Source organism: Hyla sarda, chromosome 2, assembly GCF_029499605.1.
Source record: "Hyla sarda isolate aHylSar1 chromosome 2, aHylSar1.hap1, whole genome shotgun sequence".
Taxonomy (NCBI): domain Eukaryota; kingdom Metazoa; phylum Chordata; class Amphibia; order Anura; family Hylidae; genus Hyla; species Hyla sarda.
The window spans coordinates 294,234,137-294,246,613 of record NC_079190.1 but is presented as its reverse complement, the minus strand read 5'-3'; the positions used below and the strand labels follow the sequence as shown (position 1 = coordinate 294,246,613).

The 12,477-nt window shown below is 43.8% G+C and overlaps 1 protein-coding gene across 2 annotated transcripts in view; it reads right to left on the bottom strand.

Annotated features, from left to right (window-relative positions):
* HEATR6 (HEAT repeat containing 6) overlaps positions 1–10,973 on the bottom strand; it is a 98,099-nt gene extending 87,126 nt beyond the window's left edge. The window contains exons 1-2 of one of the 2 annotated variants that reach the window (XM_056557508.1): positions 10,685–10,973; positions 74–181 (exon numbers count right to left, since the gene is read on the bottom strand). In XM_056557508.1, coding sequence (XP_056413483.1) covers positions 74–181; positions 10,685–10,957 — 381 coding nt within the window. In that variant the 5' untranslated portion in view covers positions 10,958–10,973. Of the gene's footprint in view, positions 1–73; positions 182–10,684 lie in introns of those variants that run through there. The other variant, XM_056557509.1, reaches the window with a different exon arrangement.
* Between the last annotated feature and the right edge of the window lie 1,504 nt (positions 10,974–12,477).

Below are 12,477 nucleotides of genomic sequence, written 5' to 3'. Positions count from 1 at the left end.
GTTATAACGGAATATGTTAGATTGTGATGTTTATTCATAGTGAGATGCTGTAATAAGTAAATTAATTTCCTACCTGAAGTCTGTTGAGCAAATAATGTATGAGCTGACAAACTTTACTGACAAGATGTTCTTGGCTTAGCTGAACAAGGTGACAAGCTTGAACAAGTAAGGCACAGACCTCCTAGAGGAACAGAAACATATGAGAGAATAATCACATATACATATTATAAACAACAACAATAGAACAATACATTATATTAGCAGGAACGGAATCGGCGCAAATCGAAAGTGTAAATTCACTTGCGATTTGTGCCGATTGCCGACATGGGGGGTCTGATTACCCCCCTGGGCATTTGCACGGGGTGCCTGCTGATCGATATCAGCAGTCACCCCGGTCCGGTCCCCACAGGTACGCCCTGGGTCCTTAAGTACCAGGGACTGAAGGCATACCTGTACGCCCTGGGTCCCTATGTGGTTAAGAACTGACAAATTCTGGACTTTAAAAAAAAAATAAAAAATTTTTTACATTTATGCCATTTACCATGCAGTTTTATCAACATTATATTTTTATAATTTTGACATTTTGGCATGCAGCTATAGAAATATTTTGTTGTTTATTTTTGTCAAAGAAGATGTCCCACACAAAAAAATCCCCTATATGCAGAATAGACAATAGACTGGTCGTGCAAAAAAACACATCGGTCTGTAGGCAAAACAAAAATGCAAGAATGAAAATTGGCTGTCCCCCAATGCCAAAATGGGCTGTGTCCTTAAACTTTTATTAGGGTAGGGATTTTTCACAATTTTTTTTGTATTATTTTGTTCACTATTTTGTAGTCCCTAGGATTAATCAGTGTAAGGCAAAGTTTCAACTTTTTTTGGGGGGAAAAACGCCAAATTCTGCCGCATGGCGTTTTTTCGGCCAAAAAAAACCCGCTGCGGCCAGTTGTTAGCTGTAAATCAATGAGAAATCGCTAAATTCTTTTTTCACTTGGCATTTTGTCACTCTTTTTTGGCGTTTTTCAGCTCCTTGGCGGTTTTCGCAGCATGTTGAGCTACTGGCGTTTTTTTAACCCTGAAATTGTGGCGTTTTTCTCCCATGGAAGTCTATGGGAGTAAAAAAACACTAAGAAAAACACCTGAAAAACACCAGTGGGTTTTAACTTTTTCAGGCAGACTTTAGCGATCCAAAAAAGTGATGGAGATACCTTTTTTTTAATAAAATTTCGTAGGGTACCATTAAAAAAAAAATAAAAAAAAAAAAGATACAGTAGTGATGGGAAAAAAATTGTATTTAACGAAATTTAGGTTTTTTAAAACAAATTTTTTATACATTTTTAAACAGGGATCAATTTCTGTGGGTGGGCAGGGCACTAAAGATGTAGCCGACAATAATAAAAATGTAGTGTGTGTTTTTCACTTTTTATTCTTTATTTTTTAGGTGGTACTACTACTCGCAGCATGGAACACACTGTTCAATGATGGGAGTAGCAGTACCTGTACTAATTGACAGATCGCCAGGGTTTCATTGGGATCCTCCTGTATATGTATAGATGTGGCCAGACGGCCGCTCTTCTATGGTCCCCTGCACTGACGTATATATACACACAGCTATCTGTGGGAAATATGAATAGGTGTATTTATAAGTCAGTGCAGGGGATCATAGGAGAGCGTCCGCCCGCATTTATACATTATACAGGAGGATCACAGCGGGTGCCAGGAGTGACATCCGCTATGATCTTTCCTTAACTGCAGGTACTACAGCTCCAAACATGGAGCAGAGTGTGCTCCATGTTGAGAGTAGTAGTACCTGCAGTTAAGGACAGATCTCAGCGGGTGTCACTCCTGACATCCGCTGTGATCGTCCTATCTATTGCAGAGATGTGGAGCGGCTCTATACAGCACTCGCATCTCTGCACTATACTCTGGCCAGTGATATGAATAGAACATCACTCACTCATATTTCCTGCTGAGAGCGGTGATTGGCTGTAACCATCCGGCCAATCCCCACTCTGGGCGGAAAATATGAATGAGTGATGTGCATTTCTATTCACATCACTGGCCGGCCCGGAGTACAAAGCAGAGATGCGAGCGTGTATTGAGCCGCTCCACATCTCGGATGATCGGATCGGGTGATAGGTCTATTAGTACAGGTACTACTACTCCCATCATGGAACAGTGTGTTCCATGCTGGGAGTAGTAGTACTACCTAAAAAATTTCAACAAAACAAAAACAAAAAGTTAAACACACTTTATTAAAAATTTATTAAGATTTTGTTATAAAAAAAATATAAATTTCGTTAAATACAGGGGTGTGGAAATTTTATAAAATACTACTTGTCCACGGGACTAAAATGGGAGCAAAATCTACTTGTCCCTCATGACGATCCACTTGCTCAGGCCAATTTTCGCTTTTACGCTCAAATTTTTTTCTCCTCGCCCTATAATAGCCATAACTACCTACTATAATGATACCTTTTAATTTTTCAATAACATGCTCTGAACCCAAAAAAAAAAAATTTTAAAATATTAAAATGTATGTATATATATATATATATATATATATATATATATATATATATATACATACACACACACACACACATACATACATACATACATACACACACACACACACACACACTTTTATAAATAGTAAAAGATAATTTTGCAGATTTGGTGGTTTTCTTTTCTACGTATAGTTTACATCATGTTTTACAAATTTAAAAAAAAATTTTTTACCTCTGTAACTTAATTTTTTTCCCACATACCAGGCTGAATGATGGCTCATTTTTTGCGCCATAATAATTTTTTTTTTATCGGCACCATTTTGGTATTGATCTGACTTTTTAATCACTTTTTAATTTTTTTTTTCTGGGATATTCTAAAAATTGCAATTCTGTGGTTTCGTACAATTAGGCACGAAGCGATACCAAATAGGTTTATTTTTATTATGTTTGCATGTTTTTATATAGGAAAAGGGGGTGATTTGAACTTTTAACATGGAAGGGTTAATGTGTTTTTTTTTTCACTTTTATTAAAACGTTTCTTGTTTTTTTTTGTATTTTTTTTTTTTTTTTTTTTTTTTACACTTTATTAGACTTATAGGAGGAATCATTAGATTCCTCATACAGATGAATAGAGTTCTATTGAACTCATTGATCTGTGTGCTCTGCGATCCATTGATAGAGCCTAGTCCAGCCAGGCTCTATCAATGTCAGAGCCACGGGGACAGCAGGGAGCAGGGAACATTCACATGTCCCTTTAGACGCCGCTGTCAGCTTTGACAGCGGCGATCTAAAGGGTTAATAGCCAGCCGCATGCTGGCTATTAGCGGCAGACCCCGCCTACTGAGAACAGCCGAGTATGGAGCGGGCAGGAGTCCGGAGCCCCGCTATACTGACTGCTGAGCGCCGCATGCTAGTTATTAGCGGCGGTGTGAAACTTGCGCCCCATGCAGACGTGCGACCGCTCCTCCTCTCAGCTCTCCGAAGCTAGAGCTGTGTGGAGCGAAGGCAGAGGACGCAGGTCTGCACGGGGAGCAAGAAACCCAACAAATTTTGGGTACCAAAAAAAAAAAAAAAATACCAAAGGGGCCAAAAATGCAATTTCCACACAAATGAAAAAACACAAAAAAAAAAACCGCCAAACGCAGGAAATTACACTGGCGTTTTTTTTCAAACCAAAAACCGCAGGACAAAAAACCAAGTAGAAACTTAGAGACTGCCTGTAATCACAGAGCACCAATCTAAAGGCACGGAGGTGAGGGCCCTCTGATGCTCATGTCAGCTGATTGGGACCCTGTGATCATGTCGTGGAGGTCGATTCATATACCAAGACCGTGATCAGGGCATACAGACACACGTTAATTATACTTTAAGGGGGAGATATATCAAACTTGTGCAAAGGAAAAGTTGCCCAGTTGCCGACAGCAACCAATATGAGAAATTTTTTATAAGGTGATCAAAAAGTTATATCTAGACTTTTCTGGGCTTGTCTCAGGTGTAAGAGGAGATACAGCTCTCCTGCCACTAATAGCCCGGCATACTGCGATCGCTGTGGCCGCTATTTAACCATTAGATCACCACTGTCTAAGTTGACAGCAGTGTCTAAAGGGATCTTATATCCATCCCTGGTGGTCTAGTGTGTGTGTGGGGGGGGGGGGGTCGTACTATTTTGGTTGAAATTATTTTATCTACCAGGATTGTGTTCCGCTTTAGTCCCTTGGACAAGTTTTTTTTTTTTTTATTTCCACACCCCTGCCAACCGGTATTGCGGTATGGGAAAAATGCATATCGTGCAGGACAAAAATTTCGGTATGAACTAGTATACCGCCCAGCACTACGTGGTCGTTAAGGGGTTATGGAGAACGAGCATTGCTGTTCACTTCCCAGCTTGTACCAATCTTTGTCTCACTGCTCCAGGAAAAGTTGCCCAGTTGCCGACAGCAACCAATCAGATCGCTTCTTTAATTTTGCAAAGGTCTTGTTAAAAATAAAAGAAGCAAGCTGATTGGTTGCTATGGGACACTGGGCAACTTTTCCTTTGGACAGGTTTTGATAAATCTCCTCTTAAGGGTCTATTCGCATGGCTGAATTTCTGCATGCGGAATACTGCACCGATTCCGCCTCAAATTAAAGCCCAATAGACTATGGGATTCCGCACTCCCATTCCCACACTTTTGAATCTCTGCATGCGGATTCCGCACCAATTCCACACAAAATCCGCAAAAACCAGAAACCACCCAAATGAATGCAGAAGCGGAATTGGTGCGGATGTGTGGAAATTCTGCCATGTGAATAGACCCTAAGGGTTCATTCACACAAGCAGATTTCATGCAGATTTTCCGCTGTGTATTTGCTGCATACAATTTGCAGTAGAGCTACCATATACTTCAATGGGTCGGGTGAAAATTCACAAATCTGCCCCTTTTGCAGATTTTCTGCTGACCTATTGAAGTCAATGGTAGCAAAATCTGCTTCGGATTGTACAGAGTAAATAAGCTGCAGAAAATACGCCCGTAAACTGACCCTTACAGTCCCTTCACATGGGCAGATTTTGTGCAAATGGAACACCCTTCTGTTTACATCTGCAGGGATGTGGAAATCCCATCGCCTGACATCGGGGACATGCCATTCCGGACAGGTGAATTTTCATGCATTTAACCCTGCTTTGGTCAAGCAGGGCCAGACCGATTTGCCCCACTGATTTTAATACGGCGATGCTCACCGTGTATAAAGCGGGCTCCTTACTCGTGCCTGCTCCATACCCAGCAGCCTTCAGCTGATTGCTGTAGCTGGGGGCCGCTGCTAATAGCCGGCATGCAGCAATCACTGCGGCTGTTTATTAACCCTTTAGATTACCGCTGTCAAAGCTGAAAGCAGTGTCTAAAGGTACCTTTTAACAATCACTGGTGGTCTAGTGGTGTGGATCGTCCCCCCCGAAGTGCAGGCTCAAACAAATGAGCACAGATAAACGGAGTTCAATAGAATTGTATTGATCTGTATGTATCTTAAACGTATTTGGTATTGGCATGAGCGGAATTGTCCTAACTATTAAAATATCTAACATTATTTATCCCGTATGGTTAATGGTATTAAAGAAAAACTGCCACATGTTTGCTCCCGAACTATCTATAGGTACTGATTGATAGTGCGGGAGACGCTGATTCCTATGATCCCTACCCTTGTCGGATCCGCCCGGCCGTTAGCCCATAATCTCAGTTTTATTACATGTAGAAATCTGGCTGTAACTGGCACAGGCGGGGCTTCTGTAGCTTAACTTGCACTGACGTCAGCGCGGCCCGTCCGCAGGGCCGCCCGCTTATGAATATTCATCCCCCCTCCCTGCAGTTAGGAGCGGTGAAGAGAGGGAGAGCTGGAGGGAGGGGGATGAATATTCATAAGCGGCGCTGACGTCAGTGCAAGTTAAGCTACAGAAGCCCCGCCCCTGCCAGTTACAGCCAGATTTCCACATATAATAGAACTGAGATTACGAGCGAACGGCTGGGCGGATCCGGCCAAGGTAGGGATCATAGGAATCATCGTCTCCCGCACTATCCATCAGTACCTGTGGATAGTGCGGGAGCAAACACGTGACAGTTTTCCTTTAACGTCAAAAAATCCCAAAACCACAGAATTGCATTTTTTATAACATGATATCCCAGAAAACATTAAAGGGGTATTTCGTGATCTAAGCTTTTATCCCCTATCCAGAGTATAGGGGATAAAATGTCTGATGGCTGGGGCCCCCCACAATCTCCCTGCAGCACCCGCATTGTATGCGGGGCTGCGTCTCCAGTGTCGGAAACCGGGTATCCGAGACTGGAAATGTGACATCACTCCCCCTCTGTAACGTCACACCACACCCCCTCCATTCATACAATGCGGGTGCTGCAGGGAGATCGCGTGGGTCCCAGCGAAGGGCCCCCCGCGAACAGACATTTTATCCTCTGGATAGGGGATAAAAGCTTAGATCTCAAAATACCCCTTTAAATAAAATTAAAAAAGTCTGATCAATATCAAAACGGTACCAAACAGCCGATTACGACAAGAAATTTGCCCTCAAAGCCCGGTAGACGGAAAAAATTAAAAATGTTGTAGGGGTCAGAAATTATTTTTTTTTTTATTTAAAAGTTTTGAATTTTTTTAAGTACGTAAAACACAGCAGAAACTATACAAATTCAGTAATGCAGTAAATCAGGCAGACCTACAGTATCAAAATAACATGTAAGTTTGACCACAAGGTGAATGGCGTAAAAAAGAAAACATTCAAATCAACAGAATAAAAAGAAAAAATTTCTTTAATTTCACCTCATTTTTTGTTTCGGAGCATAAGTTATGAAAAAAATTAAAAAGGTGTCATTACAAAGTACAAACAAGCCCTCATATGGGTCTGTAGATGGCAAAATAAGAGTTATGGTTATTATAGGGTGAGGAGAAAAAAACGAAAGTAGAAAAACCTTATTTACAGACTATTTAGGTTGAACCTATTTTTGTGTATCAGGACAAGTAGATTTTCATGAAGAAAAAGTAGATTGTGCTCCGTTTTAGTCCCTTAGACAAGCAGTTTTTTTTTTCCTCTCCACACCCTTAAAGGGGTACTCCGCCCCTGGCATCTTATCCCCTATCCAAAGGATAGGGGATAAGATGTTAGATCGCCGAGGTCCCACTGCTGGGGACCCAGGGGATCGCCGCTGCGGCACCCCGCCATCATTACTGCACAGAGCGAGTTCGCTCTGTGCGTAATGACGGGCGATACAGGGGCCGGAGCAGCGTGACGTCATGGCCGCCGCCAGTTGTGCCATCTAATTATTATTTTATTTATTTTTTTTTATTTTTTTTAGTGGCTTCTAGACACCCACACTAAATTGCACCACCCAGAATCCCGCCCCCTTCATACTCGCCCGGCCACCAAGAGCCCCACAGATGCACGCAAACACGCCCGAACCAAAACTACAACTTCCAGCATGTTCCACCATAACCGAAACTGTAGAACTATAAAGTGCAACATACTGGGAGTTGTAGTTTTGGTTCAGGTCAGCTGCAGAGCCATAGGCTGTATCAGGGCATGCTGGGAGTTGTAGTTACTAACTGCAATTCCCTGTATTCCTTGACACAGCCTATGGCTCTGCAGCTGACACGGACCAAAACTACAACTCCCAGCATGTCCTACAATAACCTTAACTGTACTATACAGTGCAACATGCTGCAACACCCACACAACCATAGGCTGTATCAGGGCATGCTGGGTGTTGTAGTTATCTAGTAACTAAATGCAACTTCCAGCATTTTCTGACACAAAATGCAGCACATAAACTGGAGAAGCAGAACCCCCCCCCCCCCCCCAGTAACACATAAGTCCCTATTGAGACTGAAAAATAGTGATTAAAATATTTTAAAAAGTGCGTATATATGTGAATAAGCCCATTTCCTAATAAAAGTTTCCAGTTTTCTTTAAATAAAAATGTACAAAAATAAACATGTGGTATCGCTACATGTGGAAATGTCCAGACTATTAATATATAATGTTAATTAAACCGTACGGTGAACGGTGTAAATGTAAAAAATGGTCCATAATTGCTCATTTTTTGGTCACTTCATATGAGAAATTTTTTATAAGGTGATCAAAAAGTTATATCTAGACTTTTCTGGGCTTGTCTCAGGTGTAAGAGGAGATACAGCTCTCCTGCCACTAATAGCCCGGCATACTGCGATCGCTGTGGCCGCTATTTAACCATTAGATCACCACTGTCTAAGTTGACAGCAGTGTCTAAAGGGATCTTATATCCATCCCTGGTGGTCTAGTGTGTGTGTGGGGGGGGGGGGGTCGTACTATTTTGGTTGACATTATTTTATCTACCAGGATTGTGTTCCGCTTTAGTCCCTTGGACAAGTTTTTTTTTTTTTTTATTTCCACACCCCTGCCAACCGGTATTGCGGTATGGGAAAAATGCATATCGTGCAGGACAAAAATTTCGGTATGAACTAGTATACCGCCCAGCACTACGTGGTCGTTAAGGGGTTATGGAGAACGAGCATTGCTGTTCACTTCCCAGCTTGTACCAATCTTTGTCTCACTGCTCCATTATCTATGGAGCAGCAAGACAAAGATCAATGAAAGCCTGGGAGTGAGATCCAGACTGATGAAAACGTTTGACCCTGTGAGACGTTAAATTTTTTCCTAAGTGACAGTGCCCATTTAAAGAGGTACCCCGGTGGAATTTTTTATTTATTTTTTATCAACTACTGGAAGAATGTTTAAACAGATCTGTAAATTACTTCTATTTAAAAATCGTAATGCTTCCAGTACTTATCAGCTGCTGAATGCTCCACAGGAAGTTGAGTACTTCTCTGTCTGAACACAGTGCTCTATGCCAGTGGTTCTCAACCTTTGTTGCGACTGTACCCCCATAGGGTGACAGTATGTCCGCTGGTACCCCTTGCATGGAACTTACGCGCGGTGTACCAGCAGACAAAAGAAGTCAGAAAAGTACTTAATTTCTAATGCGATACTTTAATCCCCTTGTGCCATTATTCCCCCCTCCATCTTAATCCCCTTGTGCCAATATATGAGATACATATAATAACACACTCCCATACTGCGGTGTTACACTTAGTTTAACATGCTTACCAGGCCTGTGTCTATCCCGTTCGGCATGAGTCGGAAGGCCGCACTGACGGGTGTCGTCCTTCTGCACTGTGTCGGCACCTCCGTGCAACGTCAGGGATATCACAAGTAAAGCCCGGCAGCCACTGCAGCTCACGTGGAGCTGCAGCTGCGGTACAATATAGTGAGCTGCTGCGGCGACCAATCCCCGCTCTGCACTGACAAATACTGGCCAATACATGGCTGGTATTTGTCAGTGAATTGCCGTACCCCCGCATAACCCTTGGCGTACCCCTGGTTGAGTTTTATGTTCCTTTTTCTGCTGTATACTTCTGGCCACCAGGGGGTCTCCCTTCCCAGCCACAACACATTCTGTCTAGTTAAAATCTCAGATTTTGGTCTTTTGCTTGTAACGGCAGGAGACCAAACTCAGGAAGGGTTTCTCTGCACTGAACTTGATTGACACCTCAAAGAGCCTCACTGACAGCTGCACAGACTAAAAGCTGAACAGAGCCTCACTGAAAGATACAGATTGAAAGCTGCTGCACAGAGCGTGAGGTCTTCCATTCACCACAGCACTGCAGCAATGTGAGGGCGGAAGTGGTCGCCCAGCAGGCTTCAGTGACATCATGACTGCTGGGAAATGCCCCATTTCTTTTGCTGGAAGATTTCACTATGTGAGCAAGAAGAAAGGTAAGGTACATAGCTTTGTTTTTGTTTTAAGCTCTGACACTTTTGTAAGGGTGGCAGGATTGTTAGGAGTAGTTAGGGAATATAGCCTGAGTTAGTTTAGAAAGTTTACTTAGTGACGGATACTTTTTAAATAGAAGTAATTTACAAATCTGTTTACATTTTTGACAACAGTTTATTTAAAAATAATTGTATTCCACTAGAGTTGAATGGAACAAATATGATCTAATAAAATCTTACCCACTCCAATCAATAAGATACATTCATTTTTCATAAAGCCTGAACGTATCAGACAAATTCAAAATCAGGCGGACATTTCAAACGCAGATGTAAACCCAGCCTTACAGCTATTGTATCCTAAAACATGGCGTAGATAATGAGAAATCGCCAGAATTAAACAAGCAATTAGACTACATGCACATGGGCAAAAACCTCACCTGTAAGTAGCGTAATGCCAGGGTCAGCATGGCAGGGTCCTGTCATGAAGATCCCATTGATTTCAATAGTAATCAGGAGCTTCAGAGCAGGACCTTGCAGAAAATTAACATCGCACTTGGTACCACATCTCCCACTGAAATCAATCTTTTTTTTTTTGTAATGGAAATGAGCAGTTTCCATATGACAGAACGTGTGGTTATTGCCTGAGTGAACGTAACTTATTGAACACAAGGGAGATGGGATCTACTAAGGTAGTGTTTCCCAACCAGGGTGCTTCCAGGTGTTGCAAAACTACAACTCCCAGCATGCCTGGACAGCCAAAGGCTGGAAGTTGAAGTTTTGCAGCATTTGGTGGCACCCTGTAGTAAGGCAATGATTTCCTGATGTCATCCACTGGCACCGGTCAGGAGACAGCTCTAGCAGCACTATATGGACAGTGGTCCCGTACCCCCTCCTTGATGCCCGGCCCTTCTTCCGTGTAGTCCTGGGAGATGAGCTGGTCCAGCAGCAGGTTGATCTCCGTGCGGAAGCTCTCAGAGTCAGACGGCTGCAGGCTGTACAGCTTGTTCAGATGCCGGTGGAAGTCTTGCACGGGATCCGGCTGAGCATAGGTATCCAAGGTACCCGGCGGTAACGAGGGGAAGTGCTGAGAAGCACCCGGTGCCCGCCTGCCATGCAGCATTCCTACCATGTGTCCAGCACCACCAGCATAAGACGCCATGTTTCCTAAAGATGGCTGTTTGCTATGGCAACCAACAGTCACTTCCGAGATCGCCGGGGACTCAGTCAAATAGCGTCATCTTTGTGCGCGGGCGGGAGGAGGTAAACTACATACTAGCGCTGACAAAGGGAGCAACGTGTAGAGCTGCTTGGAGCCGCCATTTCCTGTACACCAGCAGCAGGAGGCGCTGTCTACATCGGGCGTGTAGAGCTGCGTGGTGCCGCCATTTCCCGTACACCAGCAGCAGGAGGCGCTGTCTACATCGGGCGTGTAGTGCTGCGTGGTGCCGCCATTTCCCGTACACCAGCAGCAGGAGGCGCTGTCTACATCGGGCGTGTAGTGCTGCGTGGTGCCGCCATTTCCTATACACCAGCAGCAGGAGGCGCTGTCTACATGGGGCGTGTAGAGCTGCGTGGTGCCGCCATTTCCCGTACACCAGCAGCAGGAGGCGCTGTCTACATTGGGCGTGTAGTGCTGCGTGGTGCCGCCATTTCCCGTACACCAGCAGCAGGAGGCGCTGTCTACATTGGGCGTGTAGTGCTGCGTGGTGCCGCCATTTCCCGTACACCACCAGCAGCAGGAGGCGCTGTCTACATTGGGCGTGTAGAGCTGCGTGGTGCCGCCATTTCCTATACACCAGCAGCAGGAGGCGCTGTCTACATCGGGCGTGTAGTCACACATAGCAGATAATGGATAGGACTGTTCCATTGATCTGCATGACCTTTGCATATGCCAGAGAGACATGCACAGTTCAGTTTCATAAATCTTAGGACACATCTGCTGTGTGTGAATATTGTCTTATCAGCCATGTCAGGCTGGAGTAAATGACTGGCACATATGGTCCTTCCATTACTCCCTTCTCACCTAGCGCCAGTACTAAGAACACTCAGGGGCCAAGAGGTCGCATTGTAATTGACCGTACAAAGTGCGCTTTACCATGCTATTCCGAAGGGGTTTGTCTGTAAGTTTTGTAATAACTTTAAAACGTCTTGATAGATTTGTCTCAACATATTAGGGGTGAACACCCCCCTATTAACCTCTTCATGACTAGGGTTGCCACTAGAGATGAGCGAACTTACAGTAAATCCGATTCTTTACGAACTTCTCGGCTCGGCAGTTGATGACTTTTCCTGCGTAAATTAGTTCAGCTTTCCGGTGGGCTGGAAAAGGTGGATACATTCCTAGGAAAGAGTCTCTTAGGACTGTATCCACCTTTTCCAGCCCACCGGAGCACCTGAAAGCTGAACTAATTTATGCAGGATAAGTCATCCACTGCCGAGCCGAGAAGTTTGTGACGAATCAAGTTTACTGTAAATTCGCTCATCTCTAGTTGCCACATTTGCAAAATATCACCGGCCATGCTAATTTGCATAATTAATTGTATATGCGTGACATCACAGAAAGCTCCGCCCATGTCCAGGCATGTCATGTCTGTACCAACCTAGCATCGGCAAATTAACCCCTTAGCCTCCGGGTACTGGCAGTGAGGTCCACAGCAGGTGGCAGGGGTGGATTAACAA